The following is an 18,486-nucleotide window of genomic DNA, read 5'->3' on the forward strand; positions in this document are numbered from 1 at the left end:
TAGTTACTGTATGGAGAATGAGAATCAGACCCATGTCCCTTTCAACATAAACAAATGCTCTTACCTACTGGGCTTTCTCTTCAGTCCAATAAATGAGATTAAAATGTATATCATTTTCAGATTGCTAATAAATTCATTGTAATGCACATAATATTCCTAAAAGAGTTTCAAAAGTTAGTAAACTCAGTCTATAATTTATGGAGATAGAAAAAGGACAGCATGACTAGGTAAATTGGAACCCTAGAAAAGTAGCATTATATCCTCTGACTTTATTCTTCTCTGTTATATAAAATTAGAGTGATCAAGACTGTGGTGCACTCCTGCTTCCTAGAGGCATTGCAGGTGTGTATTTTGTGTCATACAGGTGTCAGTAGGAGGCAGTGAAGAGAAAGGCTATGTCTATGCTCAGCTCACTGTCCTGATCAATGAATATCTGAATGATTAGTAGCCTTAGATTCCCTGAGATAAGTAAGCCTAAGACAGCCTGACTGGGATGAGGCAGTCAGCCTTGCAGGATGGGAAGCCAGTGACTAAATGGACCCTGCCTATAACCAGGGCCAGGAGCATGAGTGAGCCTGAAACAGACAATGTTCAGAGGGTTGCTCAGGTAGACAAAGTGGGGAGTGAGCCCAAGGTGAATACCAGACAACTACCATAGGGCCCAGACAGGGAGCTAGCCTGTTAAAACCACATGTCTGAGACCATAATGCATGAGGAGGGCATAGCACGCCTAAGATCACACCTGATATGACCCCAAACTCTCAGAGAGTCCTGTAGCATCTAAAAAATATTTAGAGTGGGTGACTCTTGAGGAGAAGCAGAAGGGACAGGCAAGTCTCTCATTTCTGCTTCCATGGGGTTTATGTTATGACATATATCACTGTGGGAGGAAACTCATCATACTGTACACAGTAATAGATTGCCATATCTTCAGACTCCAGGTTGCTGATAGTCAGAGAATAATCTGAACCAGATCCTCTGCCACTGAACCTTGATGGGACCCATCTACCAGTTTATTTGCATAGTAGATCAGGAGCTTAAGGGATTTCCCTGGTTTCTGCTTGAACCACCTTAAATAACTGCTATAGTCCCAACTTGCCCAGCAGGTGATGGTGACTATCTCTCCCAGAGATGCAGACATGGTGGATAGTCACTTGGTCATCTGGATGTCACATATGGTACCTTGGAGTGGAGCATGATAAAAAAGGACATCCTCCAAATGCCAGGCAATATTAATCACAGTGAAACCCCCATTTTAGTTCATTTTTCCTGGAAACTAGAGCAACAAGAAGCCAAGAAACTGAGCAGGAGCCATCATGTCCATCCTGAGTCCTGATTGCAATGACAATGGAATATATGATATGACTTATATATGAAGAAGGCCAAGGCTGTGCAGTGAGAGCATGCAAATCATTAGGAACCAGTTATTGCTGGGCACAGATGCAAGGCTTACTCATCCCAACACTTAGCATAAGGCCAGTGTCCCCAGATGTCTAAGATTGAACCACTTATATGTCTCCAGAGAATGAATTTCTTTTCAAATATTTAAAATTATAAATGATTTTTCTAATGTATTTAGTCTCTATTTTGAATAGTATATTTAAAAGACATACTAGGATAACAGAAGACTATCCTGCTGTAAGAGAATATACAAGATAGAAGGAACTATCAGATCTTTAACTTAGTCAAATGATTCTGGTGGGTTAAAAAAATACTAAATATTCCCCTTTTGAAGTTTTTGGAGTAGACATTTCTTGAAATTAAAAAGATAATTTATCATAGCCATTTTCCTGAATAAAAACATACGATTTTACAGTTTTAACTTTGCTAACTACAGTTTAAAGAGAGGAAACACACAGTACATGCCCATATAACAACTTGATCCAAATACTTTCATACTTAGAGACTAAATAGGTACAAGATTTGCTCAGTTTTGGATGCTCCATATTTTGTTCCTTTCTACCATTTGTTACTATTTCCTATATTTTCTCAGCATAGTGATGATACAGTTGAGTACTATGACAGAAAACACTGATATTTTCACATTTTGTTCTTGTGCAGTACCTGGAAGAATTATCCTCAGTCAGGCAGCAGCCTCACTGTCTGCAGGTAAGTCCTAGTCTCCAAAGAAGTATGATGCAGAAATGTTTGTGCAAACTTATAACACAAATATTGAATACAACATATCACAAATCTATCTGTTTATTATGACCATCCAACATTATTCTTCATCAGGACAAGTATGATCTATTCAGTCTTCCATACTTTGTCCTAAGTTAGGAAAACCTTGGGGTCTTTCAGAAACTAACTATGGAAGGTCCTACAATGTTGCAGCATGAGTCTTAATAAGCTGACTTTCCAAGGGACTGACGTGTAAGACCAAATACCTAGTCATAAAGCAGCATCTTCAATATACAGAACACCACCCCCATCAGGAGTATGGCACAGAAGCTTTTGGATGGATTAATAGTAATACTACCTTCTCTTCCTCTTTCCTGAACTTTCATTCTGCTGTTATCTAACATCTGTATCTGTGTCTCTTTGATTTTTGAGGCTTGGAAGATGTTTCAGCATTCTCATATGATAGTCTCAGGATATGAGGAAGATTTGCTCAGGATACTTTTAATGGATGTTAATAGGAGTATGGCAGTTCCTCTCAACTTAAAACAAGTGAGTCATTAATATGCAGGGCATCTGGAATCTGAATTCTTACTACTTCTCCTTTAATGATATGTGCAAATGTGAAGAGAATTACAGAAACACTCAACATTCTTTTATTAATTGGCCTTAGACTGTAATAAGTATTAAATTATTTTGGTTTTGGATTATGACTTCCAATGAAAGCCTGTATAACATTGAACATTGCTGCCTTCTTTTTTCATTTTTTATTGGTTATTTTATTTATTTACATGTCAAATGTTATCCCCCTTCCCAGTTTCCCCTCCACAAGCTCCCTATTGTCTCCTCCCTCTGCCTCTATGAGGGTGCTCCCACACCCATCCACCCACTCCTGCCTCAGAGACCTAGAGTTCCCCCATCCTTGGTCATCAAGCCTCCACTGGACCAAGGGGCTCTTCTCTCAGTGGTCCTGGATAAGACAATCCTCTGCTACAAATTCAGCTGGAGCTATGGGTACCCTCTCTGTACTCTTTGGCTGGTGGTTTTGTCCCGGGGAGCTTTTGAAGGTCTGGTTGGTTGATATTGTTGTTCTTCCTATGAGGTTGCAAACCCTTTCAGCTCCTACAGACCTTACCCTAACTTCCCCATTGAGGTCCCCCGGAATAGTCCAATGTTTGGCTGAGTACACCCACATCTGTATTGGTCAGGATCTGGCAGAGATTCTAAGAAGACAGTTGTATAAGGCTCCTGTCAGCAAGCACTTCTTGGCATCTACAATAGTGTCTCAGTTTGCTGTCTGCATGTGGGATGAATCTCCAGGTGGGGCAGTCTCTGAATGGCCTTTCCTTCAGTCTCTACTTCACTCTTTTCCCCTGTGTTCCCTTTAGACAGGAGCAATTCTGGGTTAAAATTTTTGAGATGGATAAGTAGCCACATCTCTCTACTTGGGGACCATGCCTAACCTCTTGATATGGTCTCACAGGTTCTATTGCCTCTCTGTAGGGTATTTCAACTACTGTCATCCCAGTGGGATCCTGGGAGGATCTTGCATTCCTGGCATCTGGGACTTTCTAGTTGCTGTCACCAGATTCCCATCCCCCATTGTTATACATGTCTGTTCAATTTTGTGGCTCTCTGTGCATCTCCTCCATCTCCTCCCATACCTGATTCTGCCCCTGTTTTCCCGTCTCCTTCTTCTCTTCCTCCCAAGCCCCTCACACCATCTACTTCATTTAATTATTTTGTTCCCCCTTATAAATTGAACTGAAGCATCTGCTCTTTGGTCTTCCTTACTATTGAGCTTCAACTGCTCCGTGAGTTATATCATGGATATTCTACATTCTTTGCCTTATCAGTGAATATATACCATGTATGTTCTTTTGTGACTGAGTTACCTCACTCAGTATATTTTCTAGTCCCATCCATTTGCCAAAGAATTTCATGAATTCATTGTTTTTAATAGCTGAGTAGTATTCCATTGTGTAAATGTACCACATTTTCTGTATCCGTTCCTCTGTTGAGGAATATCTGGGTTCTTTCCAGCTTCTGGCTATTATAAATAAGGCTGCTATGAATATAGTGGAGCATGTATCCTTATGACATGGTGGAGCATCATCTGAGTATATGCCCAGGAAAGGTATAGCTGGGTAGTAAGGTAGTATTATGTTCAGTTTTCAGAGGAACAGCCAGACTGATTTCCAGAGTGGTCCTAACAGCTTGAAATTTCACCAGCAATGATGGAGTATTCCTCTTCTCCACATCCTCACCAGCATCTGCTATCACCTGAGTTTTTGAACTTAGCCGTTCTGACTAGTGTGAGGTGGAATCTCAGGGTTGTTTTGATTTCCATTTCCCTGTTCACTAAGGATGTTGAACATTTCTTTGGGTGTTTCTTGGCCATTCGAGTTTCCTCAGTTGAGAATTCTGTTTAGCTCTGTTCCCCATTTTTAATAGGGTTATTTGGTTCTCTGGAGTCTAACTTATTAAGTTCTTCATATATATGGGATTCTAACCCACTATCATCTGTAGGATTGGTAAAGATCTTTTCCCAGTCTGCTGCTTGTCATTTTGTACTATTGAGAGTGTTCTTTGCTTAACAGAAGCTTTGCAATTTTATGATGTCCTATTTGAGGATTCTTGATGTTAGAGCATAAGTCATTGATGTTCTGTTCAGGAAAATTTCTCCTGTGCCCATGTGTTCAAGCCTATTCCCCTCTTTCCCTTATATTAGATTCAGTGTATCTGGTTTTATGTGGAGGTCCTTTATCCACTTGGACTTGAGCTTTATATTGGGAGATAAGAATGCATCAATTTATATTCTTCTACATATTGACCACCAGTTGAACCAGCACCATTTGTTAAAAATACTGTCTTTTTTCTACTGGATGGTCTCAGCTTCTTTGTCAAAGATAAAGAGACCATAGGTGTGTGGGTCCATTCCTGGTTCTCAATTCTATTCCATTAATCTACCTGCCTGTTTGTATATCAGCACCATGAAGTTTTTATCACTATTGCTCTGTAGTACAGCTTTGAGGTCAGTGATGGTGATTCCCCAAATGTTCTTATATGGTTGAGAATAGTGTTTGCTATCCTGGGTTTTTGTTTTTCCAAATGAATTTGAAAATTCCTCCTGCTAACTCTATGAAGAATTGAGTTGGAACTTTGATGGGAATTGCATTGAATCTGTATATTACTTTCAGCAAGATTGCCTTTTTTGCTATATTAATATTGCCAATCCATGAGCATGGGAGATCTTTCCATCTTCTGAGGTCTTCTTTGATTTCTTTCTACAAAGACTTGAAGTTCTTGTCGTACAGATCTTTCAAGTGTGTGGTTAGATTCACACCAAGATACTTTATATTGTTTGTGAATATTGTGAAGGGTGTCATTTCTCTAATATCTTTCTTAGTCTATTTATCCTTTGAGTGTATGAAGGCTACTGATTAGTTTTAGTCAAAATTCTATCCAGTCTCTTTCCTGGAGTTGTTTATCAGTTGTAGGAGTTCTCTGGAGGAATTTTTGGAGTCAGTTAAGTATACTATTATATAACCTACAAATAGTGATATTTTGATTTTTTTCCTTTCAAATTTGTATCCATTTGACTTCCTTTTTTTGTCTGATTGCTCTAGCTAGAACTTCAAGTACTGTATTGAATAAGTAGGGAGAGAGTGGGCTTTGTCTAGTCCCTGATTTTAGTGGGATTGCTTCAAGTTGCTCACCATTTAGTTTTGATGTTGGCTACTGCCTTTCTGTACATTGCTTTTACTATGTTTATGTATGGGCCTTGAATTCCTGATCTTTCCAAGACTTTTAACATGAAGGGACATTGAATTTTATCAAATGATTTTTCAGCATCTAATTCAATGATCGTATGTTTTTTTTTCCTTTGAGTTTTGTTGGGAGCCAACTCCTAGCAGAAAGCAGCTATCATATTTGCACCCATCTCAAGCCATATACCCTGACAAGAGACTTGTTTTTCAACAGCCGACAACAGCTCAGCGCACTCTGATAAGCATCTTGTTTTTCTCACATCTTATTTTGCTGTTTAGTGACCCCAGTGCAAGGTGCACATAGCATCCATGGCTGTAAGGCACATGGCAAAGCACCTTCAGCTGTGTTCCTCTGCTTGTCTATGAGGGCAAGGCACATGGAAAAGCACATAAATACCCAGGATTTCCATTCAATAAAGGAGACTTGATCAGACCCTCTGTCTTGTCTCCATTCTTTCCGTCTCTTGCCCTTTCATCCCCACTCTCTCTCTTGCTAGACCCTTACCCGTGGACTGGAGCAGCAGCTTGGGACCCAACAGAGTTTGTTAATGTAGTGGATCATGTTGATGGATTTCCATATATGGAACCATCCCTGCATTCTTGAAGTGAAGTCTACATGGTCATGATGGATGACAATTTTAATGTGTTCTTGGATTCTGTTTCTGAAAATTGTATGGAGTTTTTTGCATCAATATTCATAAGGACAATTGGTCTCAAGTACTCTTTCTTCTTAAGTCTTTCTGTGGTTATGGTATCAGAATTATTGTGGCTTCGTAGAATAAATTCAGTAGTGTTCTTTCTGTTTCTATTTTGTGGAATAGTTTGAAGAATATTGGTATTAGGTCTTCTTTGAGGTGTGATAGAATTCTACACTAAACCCATCTGGTCCTGGTCATTTTTCGGTTGAGAGAATTTTAAAGACTGGAACTATTTCTTTAGGGGTTATGAGATTGTTTAAATGAGTTATTTGATATTGATTTAACTTTGATATTTGGTATCTGTCTAGAAAATTGTCCATTTCATCCAGATTTTCCAGTAGTGTTGAGTATAGTGTTTTATAGTAGGATCTAATTTTTTTAATTTCCTCAGTTTCTGTTGTTATATCTCCCTTTTCATTTCTAATTTTATTAATTTGGATACTGTCTCTGTGCCCTCTGGTAAGTCTAGCTAAGGGTTTATCTATGTTGTTGACTTTCTCAAAGAACCAACTCCTGGTTTGTTGACTCTTTATATATTTTTTTTGTTTCTACTTGATTGATTTCACACTTTAGTTTGATTATTTCCTGCCAGCTACTCCTTTTGGGTGTATTTGCTTCTTTTTGTTCTAGAGCTTCCAGGTGTGCTGTCAAGCTGCTAGTGTATGCTCTCTCAAGATTCTTGTTGGAGACACTTAGAGCTATGAAGTTTCATCTTAGCATTGCTTTAATTGTGTTCCATAAGTTTGGGTATGTTGTGCCTTCATTTTCATTTAATTCTAAAAAGTATTTAATTTCTTTATTTCTTCCTTGACCAAGAAGGAATTAAGGAATTATCATTAAGAAGATTATTTTTCAGCTTCTGTGTGTATGTGGGCTTTCTGTTGTTTTTGTTGTTATTAAAGACTAGTGTTAGTTCCTGGTGACTGATAGGATGCATGGGATTATTCCAATCTTCTTGTATCTGTAAAGGCCATTTATGTGACCAAGTATATGGTCAATTTTGAAGACAGCACCATGAGGTTTTGAGAAGAAGCTATATTCTTTTGTTTTAGGATGAAATGTTCTACAGATATCTGTTAAGTCCATTTAGTTCATAACTTCTGTTAGTTTCACTGTGTCTGTGTTTAGTTTCTGTTTCCATGATCCGTCCATTGCTGAGAGTGGCGTCTTGAAGTCTCCCACTATTATTATGTGATATGTAATGTGTGCTTTGAGCTTTAGAAAAGTTCCTTTTATGAATGGAATGTGTGTGCCCTTGCATTTGGAGCATAGATTTTCAGGACTGAGAGTTTATCTTGGTAGTTTTTTCCTTTGATGACTATGAAGTGTACTTCCTTATCTTTTTTGATGACCTTTGGTTGAAAGTCGATTTTATTCCATATTAGAATGACTACTCCACCTTGTTTCTTGAAACCATTTGTTTGGAAAAATTTTGTCTGTCCTTTTACTCTTAAGTATTGCCTGTCTTTTTCACTGAGGTGTATTTCCTGTATTCAGCAAAATGCTAGGACCTGTTTATGTATCCAGTATGTTAGTCTACATCTTTTTATTGGGGAATTGAGTTCATTGATGTTAAGAGATATTAAGAAAAAGTGGCTGCTGTTTCCTGTTATCTTTGTTTTTAGAGGAAGAATTGTGTTTGTGTGGCTATCTTCTTTTGGGTTTGTTGAAAGACTTCTTGCTTTTTCTCAGGTGTAGTTTCCCTCCTTGTGTTGGAGTTTTTTGTCTATTATCCTTTGTAGGACTGGATTTGTGGAAAGATATTGTTTAAATTTGTTTTTATTGTGGAATATCTTGATATCTCGATCTATTTTAATTGAGATTTTTGCTGGATATAGTAGCCTGGGCTGGCATTTCTGTTCTCTTTGGGTCTGTATGACATCTGCCTAGGATCTTCTAGCTTTCATAGTCTCTGTTGAGTAGTCTGGTATAATTCTGATAGGTCTGCCCTTATATGTTACTTGATCTTTTTGGCTTACTTTTTAAAATATTCTTTCTTTGTTTTATGCATTTGACATTTTGACTATTATGTGACAGGAGGAATTTTTTTCTGGTCTAGTCTATTCAGTGGTTCCTGTGTCCTGAGGTCTCTGAGAGTGTCCCTCTTGGGCCAGGTATTTGAACAGAAGTTGTAGTCTTACCTGTGCTCCCAGGTGTGTCAGATCCTAGGAGACCCTGTCTCTCCTTGTGGGATGTGAGTATGGAGAGCTGTGGTACAGGATCAGTTCTGGGCACAGATGAAAACCAGAATGATCTAGTCCCTCATTTTGTTTCTTCATGACCAGCTGATGGAAGTGAAGAGATAAAGACACTTTCATTGTATGATGACATTCGTCTCATTTTACATTTTGAAAAAATTTCAAATATTATATATTATATATATAATTTTATATATTGTATATCTTTATTATATATTATATAATTTTATATATTATATATCTTTATGTATTCCATTTTCCTGTTTCAAAAGTGTATAAATATGCAAATCAATAGTTTCCAATTGTTCCCTCAAAGTTGTTAAATTCACTGTATTCCTGTAACATGCGAAATAAAATATATCAGTTCTGTTTCTCCACTATTTTCAGAAAAACTCAAGTGCCTCAATTGAAACCCTGTCTCTATCTATTCTCTGAGGTTCTTACTGTTATGCGGATGACTATAAGTTGGTTATAATTCTCATTATTCAGAAAAATTCATGACATGAATTTTATTCAGGTTTTTTTAGTGTTTGTCCCCCATGTTCATTATGTTTTGGAAGATCTGTTGCTCATTCAATTAGGAAAGCATTAATTGAACATCTGAATGTTTGATACTTGTTAATTAGTAATAATGAACAAAAACCCATATTTCAACAGAAACTTTAAGTGTGGAAAAGAAATATTTTTCAATGTTAGTAATAGTGAGGAGGGAAGGAGGACTGGATAAAGAGGATAAAGGGAGGAATGAAAAAAAGGAGGAGGAAGGAATACATAGAGATGGAAAAGAAGGAGAAAGGGAGAGAAATTCTTTTCAATAAATGACAGGGCAGGTTTATTTAAAGAAATGACTTCCTAAAGGAAAATGATTAGACTTGCATTGCAGCCATGATCGTAAGAATCTATGACTCTCTGCAAATAAAGGCATGAAAGTAGACGAGAGATCAATTAGGAAGATGAGGTCAACAGGAGTAGAAAGAGACTAAGAGATAGAAATACCAAAGAAGTATACATGTATGTAATTGTTGAAAAAGAGACAGACAGACAGACAGACAGACAGACAGAAAAAATGAGAAAGAGAAAAATACTAGTTAGATAGATAGATAGATAGATAGATAGATAGATAGATAGATAGACGGACAGAGAGATAGTTGTTAAGTAAGAAGGGAGATGGATGTTTGATAGGTAAATAGATTAATATACACACATACAGATTCATTGATTCAAGATAAGATCCACAAAGACCCTGGAGACCTCCACAACAATAACTGTTGAGAAGTGCATGTTATGCTTGCCCTTACACAAGAATTAGAATGAAGAATATTGTTCAGTTGGAGTATATAGAAATACCACTGGGGTGAACTGAGACATTATGAAGATAGTAAGGCAAATCATATGGCACTGTAAGAAGGATATAAAGTGCTCTGAGGCTGTATGATTTACTGTATGAGAGCAACTCGCATGCAAAAACAACTGCTGTACATGTCAGAGTATAAAGTAAGAGCTACACTTCTATAGATCCTGTAGATACCCAAGAAATCTTTGTTGCTGCTGAATCTTCCCCCACAGGCACTGAGAAGAGCTGCTGTAAAGTTCTCACTCTCCAGGAAAAAGACATCGGGATGGGTATGACCCTCATGCCTCACTGGATAACGACAGGGGGACTGGAGCCATTACAAGGTCCCCTTCAAATACTGGAGGTCAGGCCTCTATCCCCACCTTCGCAAGTTTAGAATTGCCACAGCCCTTCTATACTTAGAGAAGGGAGGAGATGTCAGGGGCAGCTCTGCTTACACACTGTAAGCCTAAAATCAGCCATAGGCCTAAAATCAAGCAATAGGCCTGTCGTACATGTATACTAACACCAAGTCTTGGATCTCAGTGGAAAAACATTGAAACAGATGGCTATAAGCTAGTGTCAACAGGCAACTTTTGTGGAAATTTATAAACCTGAGTAGTCATAGACCTTGTAAATTGGTAGCCTTTGCAGACAATACCAACTTAGATAAGGACAAGCAAGTCATAGGCAGAGTCATAGTGACTTGTCCCCTGAACCTTCACCCAGCCGATACCCAGTTCTGAAGATATCTGTATTCCCCCTGAACACCCATACTCCAGTGTCATTCCCTTCCTCACATCCTGCCTTTCTGTGTTTATACCCCTGTGTGAATTAATTATGATTTGAGAAAAAAATTTAAAAAACAAAGAAAATAAACAACTTGAATTGGACCACAAAAAAAAAAATGTTGGCTGTAGAAATGTCATATACAGACTCTTACTATGCTGAGGTATGTTTGTTCCCTCTATCCCTCATTTCTCTAGAGCTTTTATCATGAAGGAGTGATGAACTTCATTGTCTTTTCCAAATCTACTGATACAATTCTGTTTTTTTGTTTCTGTTGCTGGCTGTTTTTGTGCTATACTACTACGTTTTTACATCTATGTTCAACAGGGAAATTGGTCTATAGTTTTGTTGGTGTGTACTTATCTTGTTTGATGGCTATTCTTGGTTGTCAACTTGACTACATCTGGAATTAACTAAAACCCCAAAATAGAGAGCATTCCTGCAAGAGATTTTTGCTTAATTTGAAGTGTGAAGATCTACTTTGAATCTAGATCTTTGAGGAAGACACAGTTTTAATCTGGATCTTTAGTCCAGATCTAATCCGAAGAACACCATCTGCTGGAAGCCTGGATACACGCAAGAAGGAAGCTGTTGCTCTCTGCCTGCTTGCTCTCACTCTCACTGGTAAGTCCACTCCTTCACAGGCATTAGAGCATACTTCCTTGGGGTTTGAGCAGATACTGAATACCAGCTGAGACATCCAGCCTTGTAGACTGAGCTACTACCGGATTCTTAGATTTTCTTTCATAGTCAGCTTTTATTAGATTATCTGGCCCATAGCCTATAAGTCATTCTAATAAATATCTTCTGTACTTGTCAAAAAGAAAAAAGAAAAATTACACTGACTACAATAGCATACACACTAAAAATTAAGTACAGCCTTCAGTTGCCAGGCTACTTCCCAGGCATATTTCCACAAGAATGTCTTTCATTATGAAATCCATCAATATGCAAATTGGCTAAGATACTATTTTAAGCTCTCCACAAAAGAATTTAAATCTCTGTTCAATATTCTCAAGAGAGAGGTAAACCCTAACTTCCTCAACAGTTAATTGACAAAAGAGAGGTAATCTCACAAAAAGTAGAAAAAGCTATTTCTAATCGATATATCATATAGTCTGATTAATTGTCAGTGGAGCTATAAAAGTCCTTTGACAAAAGATTATTAATATAGATTTATATATCCTTAAATAAGGCCTTCATGACTCTCTGAGTGTGGAAGGAGCAACTGTTGGCGCTTCTGCCCTGATTTTACAAGAGCTCTGAAAAATTGGCTTTAAAAACAAAAGAGGGGGAACGGTACCCCCTCAGAAGGAGTCCCCCTGAAATACTCTCCATCATGCCTTGTTCACTTTTCTCTCTCTAAAGCTGAAAGCTCATGGCAAATCTCTTGCTGACCATGTTGGTGACCTCAGGCACCACCAAGACCAACAAAACTTTGCCACAGATATGGGGAAGGACCCTCATACCCATAAAGGGAATGGCCCAGTCCCAGTTCCCTTATGGAGCCGAGGACTGATATGCCTGCCCAATACCACAGAAGGCACAGCTAACCGGCTACCACAAATATTAATGAAAAAAAATAGATACCCTCACAAAGCCAGGCCCAATCATAAATACGATGAATAACAATTTACATCCAGGGAAGAGAAATCTCCCTGAGAATCCCCTTCTTTTTTCTTTCCAGGTAAAATTGAATCACCCGTGATGCCTGCTATTAGAAGTTCTAACCCAGATGGACCAGAAGCCAGGAGCCTCGCCCTTACCCTCACCCCCTACCTTTTCCCACCTGCACAAGGTCCCCTGAAGCTGGGCAACTGCAAGATCCTGCTTGGCAACTGCAGATAGACTCAAAGCAGTGTACCATATCATCTGAAGAATAGCAGGGAGACCATAACTCAAGCAGTGTACCATATCTTCTGAAGAATAGCAGGTTGCAGTCCTCCTCGCCCCCACGAATAACCAGGACCCGCCGGTCGGGTCAAGTGGCACCCAGACGTGGGGCTCGAGGCACGGACCCATCCGGACGGACCCTCATTGAGAGGATGTGCGCACGACATCAAGATTGAGCAAGACAGAGATCATCGCCCGTGACCTGTCGTCCACGGAACCAGGTTTATGCTGCCATCAAAAAGGCAGTTGAAGTTCATTACCATCAGCTGAAAATTGCAGAGGATCCAGAAGTGACTCCGCAGGAGACTGACACAGCTGTCAGCTCCCCTGCCTCCCCCTATGGTCGACCCCTAGACTTCCACGCCCTCCAGAAGGGTTCCTGGTATGCCTGGCTTTGCCCTCATTTCTCTCGCTAGAGAGCTTGGCCTCTTGATCACCACAACAAAAATTGGCTTTTTCCTAAACCAAGGCCACCCTTGATATGGCCGCTAACATTGGGGAGCCTTCCTTTATGACAATATTACACCCCAAACTGACAAATGGTTGGTAACTTGAACATTTACAAGAGACTAGGATGGCTGTGAGTTAGCCCAATGATGGGATTATTGTAGGTCCACTTCCCAGGGGCCCACCCAATGCAGCCGAAAAGGAGTGCGTGGTGCTGGGAGTGGGTGCAGCCTACATGGCCTAAGACAGGGCTCTCACCCTCCTTTCACCCACATGAGAGTCCCTTGACGTTGCCCATCGTCGACAGCCTAAAGCCTTCAACCATCGATGTGACTCATCTCACATCAGTGTTTTGGGGTTGTGAACTTGTCTAAGACCCCCCATAATTAGACATCCAAATTCAAAACTCACATAGTTGGGATTGAACATAAGACGCCTTCTCTAACTAAACAGAGAAGGGGGAGATGCCAGAAGCCAGGACCCTCGCCCTTACCCTTACCCCCTACCTTTCCCCACCTGCACAATGTCCTCTGAAGCTTGGCAACTGCAAGATCCTGCTTAGCAACTGCAGATAGACTCAAAGCAGAGTACCATGTCTTGTTAAGAATAGCAGGGAGACCATAACTCAAGCAGTGTACCATATCTTCTGAAGAACAGCAGGTAGATCATAATTCAAGGCAGTGTACCATATAGACCATGACATGTTTCAAGGCACAGGCCAAGAAGATTTTGTACTTTTCCACCACCTGGACCCTCTTACCCCCTCCCCTTGTAAAACATGCTATAAAAAAGCATTTCATGTTCAAAAAAAAAAAGAAATTAAAAAAAAAGAAAATAAAAAAATAAAAAAAACAGAAAAAAAAAGAAATCCATCAATAAAACTTGTAAAATCAACAATTACATGGCAAATCAATTTCCTAGGCAAAAGGTGGAAGTAATGAACAGAATAGCTGTTTGACAAGGTACCAGCAAAGCTGAGCCAGATGCTGTACTTGCTGACCTGGTACCCTTTATTATCAGTTTGAGATCTGCATGTTACATTCTTGGGGAGCTATTGGAATAATGATTCAAATGTTTTCTCTGATAAAATTGTTTCTTCATTCCCCTAAAAAAGTCCTAAACTCCTGCTCTCAAGGAAGAAATCTTAGTTTACCCTACTTGGGAATCTTCTCTGTGCCATGGAGATTGTTATCTGCCCTGAAGGCAGGCCATGAAACAAAATAATTAGAATAGTTTCATCTCAGGAGAGGCTGACAAGGTTCAATAAGACAGGACAAATGACAACAGAACATACATAACACAGAACTCCTTTTACAGTATATGTAGAATTTATTAAAATTTTAACCTACAAGATAAAAGGAAATACATACTATGCCACTAGTTAGAACTTAGCAACAAAAGCTAGAATGACTAAGATATTATAATACCATGTATAGGCAAATCTGCAAATAATATGATTCACTATTAAAACATAATAATATACTACTTAAAGAAGGGTGATTTGCACGTACTGACTCGAATTCTATCTATATTATATCTAAGCATCTTGAAACTACAAGGTTCTGCCAGCGAAGAACAGGCTGTTATGTTTTTCCTTGCTTGCTTCCTTGAGATAAAAGGATTTGTAGAATTTTAAGAATATGGATATGGAGTTAATGATAATAAAATCTTTCTACCCATGTTTAATCTGGAACACTGGGCTTGCTATAAAAGTATGTGCAGAAAAAAATGATATGATGTGTATTTCTTGGGACCATGAATTTTTTTGAATCTGTATATATAAAGACATTTTCTGACTGTTAGTCAGTTAGAGTTGCAAAGCATCCCAGTCTTCGTGTCTTACTCATCCCTACCCTCATCGGTTCCTTACATCTACTCTGGAATCCATTCATGGGGTCAGCCACAAGAAATTATGCCAGAATCACCAAGATCAACATAAAGACTTAAAAAACATTGAAAAGGAAGTAAAAGTAAATCTCTAAGTGAATATACTGGATTTCTGGTCGCAATGTTCCATAGAAAATAAAATCTACACATTTATTTTAAAAGACATAATGCTTCCAACTCTACTTAGAAAGATTAAAAAAAAGCATATGAATAAACATCTAAGCATTTAAAATCTGAATGTGATTTTAACAAACATACATACTTCATTTAAAGAAAGCAACAAGAATGAAGCTGAAAGAATTGATGAAAAATAGTTAGAACCATCAAAACTCAGCTAGATTAATGAGATGAAATCTCCTGATGCAGAGGCAACACCATGGCTATTACAAGAAGGACTGGAAATTGGTGGCACTTGAGATCTAACCAATCCACTCATGCAGCCAGATGAGTCTAGCCAGAGCTCTCAGCTGAAAACAGTTACTCATGTTCCCCAGCCCCTCCTCTCACACACACAGAGTGCTCTGCTCCTCTTCAGTCAAGCAGCACATTGCCAGCTGGTCTGCCCCAGGCAAGGAAGTTTTTGTTAGGGTCTGTATCACTGTGTTAGGATAATGTGTGCCTTGCAAGCAGTAATAAACTCCCAAATCCTCAGCCTCCACTCTGCTGATTTTAAGTGTAAAATCTGTCTCTGATCCACTGCCACTGAACCTGTCAGGGACACCAGCACCCAGTTTGGACACCTGATAGATTAGGCGCTTTGGAGACTGGCCTGGCCTCTGCAATAACCAATTCAAATACGTCTTTCCATCACTATGTAAGAGGCTCTGAGTTGACTTGCAAGAGATGGAGGCTGATTGTCCAATGGTAACCAACAAAGACAGTGGAGTCTGGGTCATCACAACATCACCGCTGGTTTCTGAAATTATAATACAATAGTGTAAAGTCATGGGTAAAGTTCCTGAACCATCTTTGTGAAATCATTTATGTTGTTCCTTCAGGTGAGAGCCTTGAAGTTTTTGAGATTTAAAAATATTATATATCAAATGATTTTTCGCAAAACAAGTGATTTGAAGTTTCTAAACATCAGAGTCTATAGAACTCCATCCAGTCTATGTCAGAATATTGATCTTAACACAGCTCCTGTTCCATCTGAAATTTATCATTAAGATGTAATGAAACCTCACATCCTGCAGAATGTGACCAGTCTCATCACAAATGAACAGCACAGGTAGGCAGCCAGAGATCACCCTCCATCCCAATTCTCCTCCTTCACATTCTACACTCCTTACCCTGAATCCAGATCATTAACAGAAACAGGAACTGGGCAGGACTCATCATTTTTGAGGAGATGGACTTAGGACAGTGATCAGTGAAAGCAAGAAGACAGCTGTGTTTTTATCTTAGGCCACCAAGACAAGGACCTCCCTAGAGAGCAATATGCAAATGCTCTGGTTTGTATAACAGTGTACATAGAGGGGACAGTTTTATGGACTTGTTGAATGTGAAAAATAACTCAAAATGTGAAAGTAATAAAAGAAAATATGATGTCTGAAGGAGGTTAAAAGACTGTCAATTCAGTTTAAATCACTTATAAATATGCATCAACAAATTAGTCTTCCTGCGTACTTTGAAATATACTTAGATTTTGTCTAAATACACATGACTCAGTTACAGAGAAAGGAGGGAGTGTGCACACATCTAGTTATCATCAGGGATGAACTAAGCTCCCAGAACTTTGTGTTGATAGTCCCTAGTATATTGCAAGAATACAAGATGGAAGCAAATCATTCAACTCTCTCTTCAACTTGTTGACTGTATTCTGATTCTGTATTAGAAAATATACTTTTAATTATAATCAAGGGAATATTCTTAAAGGATTAATTTGATTCAACAAAAGCGTATACTAAAAGCATTACCATATGTACTATACATTAAAAAATACATATATCTAATTATTATCATATGTCCCATACATAAATATATACATCATTCCCATAACTCTGAAATCATTTTGAAACATTTCCCTTACTCTTACATATCCAATGAACTTTGAATTTCTGATGGTTCATAGTTATGAATTTTTACTTATGTGTTTCTCACTTCTCAAATTTCATTTGAATGAAATCATACAGTACATATCCTTCAGTGAATTAACTTAATATTCACACTGTAACTGTTTCTTTAAAGATTCATTCATTTTCTTTGAATAAATAAGTAATATATCTCTGTTGCTGGATCTTCTGGTAATGATAGCATTTATTCTTGCACATGAACATTTTTCTTTTTTTACTATGAGTAGTTATGAATAAAGATACTATGAATACTTTTATCAGATTACACATGAACATACATCTTTACCTTGAACAGATACATGAGCATGTACTTGACAGCATCCATATGAAATATAAAAATAAGTTAATTGACTGTAAATGGCTTTATGCAGCAATGACAATGTTTTGTAAGTACAACATTCCCCCAGTCATTGTGACATATATTTCCTCAAGAGATACTTGATTATTGCATTATTATTTTAATGATTTGTTTTATTTACTACTAAAAGGGAGAAACTATGACACAAAGTATCAACGTAGATGAATTACTTGTACTTATTTTTTAGCTCTCCTTGTATATTTCACTGTTCATTATAATTTTTTCTCTAGGTGATTGACTAATATGAATTTCATTTTGTTGCTAGTACCTTCTAGATTTTTGAAGAAATGTTGCCACTGTTATTAAATAAATAAACACAATGTTAAGTGTAGAATGGTGTTGCCATAGATGCCTGTAGAATGGTGTTGGTCACATGTGGCAACTGACTCAGTCAAGTTGCCAATGGTAATAATTATTTTCATAATTATTTTCTGACAAATATTTGGAGATCCAAATGACAAGTGAAGGACACTAGAAATAGAGCCTCAATCAGCTAGACAGAAATATGGTGAATAAATTTTGATCCCTTCCACAAATGTCAGCACAAGTTTGTATCTATATAAAAGCTATTACATACAGGTACAAGTAAATCAACAAGTAAACTACAGGAAAATTATCACAGAGCTGAATGTAAACATGAATCTAGAGCACTCTTAAAGTGAAATATGGGAGAATTCTATTTATCTCCAGGTTTTGAGATAAGTTGATACACCAACAAATTAATGAGCCATGAAAGGTGTATAAGACAAACTTTAATAATGTGGCAAACACTGGTCGGTAGAAAACACTGTGAAGAGATATCTTCATTCAGGCTTAAATGTCAGTGTTCTGTGGTGAGCTTCATTGGAATTAATGGTGCTTATTATATAAAGAAATTCATCATGAGGTATGTGATTTTGTAGGTGGAGTGGAATAAATTCAGT

At 38.2% G+C, this 18,486-nt stretch overlaps 1 non-coding gene and 1 gene segment (V, D, J or C); one reads left to right on the forward strand and one right to left on the reverse strand.

Annotated features, from left to right (window-relative positions):
- Positions 1 to 319: 319 nt before the first annotated feature.
- Positions 320 to 457, forward strand: LOC114633864. The gene has a single exon (XR_003713251.1). It is a non-coding gene; the product is annotated as a small nucleolar RNA SNORA17 (small nucleolar RNA).
- Positions 458 to 12,400: 11,943 nt separating this feature from the next.
- LOC114633847 lies at positions 12,401 to 16,526 on the reverse strand (the record flags this gene model as incomplete). The annotated part of the segment is given in 4 exon segments: positions 12,401 to 12,405; positions 15,384 to 15,387; positions 15,734 to 16,049; positions 16,423 to 16,526. Coding segments are annotated over 4 exon segments (374 nt in total), but the record flags the coding sequence as incomplete, so codon positions are not given.
- Positions 16,527 to 18,486: the final 1,960 nt, after the last annotated feature.

This window comes from Grammomys surdaster, unplaced genomic scaffold (genome assembly GCF_004785775.1).
Source record: "Grammomys surdaster isolate TR1022 unplaced genomic scaffold, NIH_TR_1.0 752, whole genome shotgun sequence".
NCBI lineage: Eukaryota > Metazoa > Chordata > Mammalia > Rodentia > Muridae > Grammomys > Grammomys surdaster.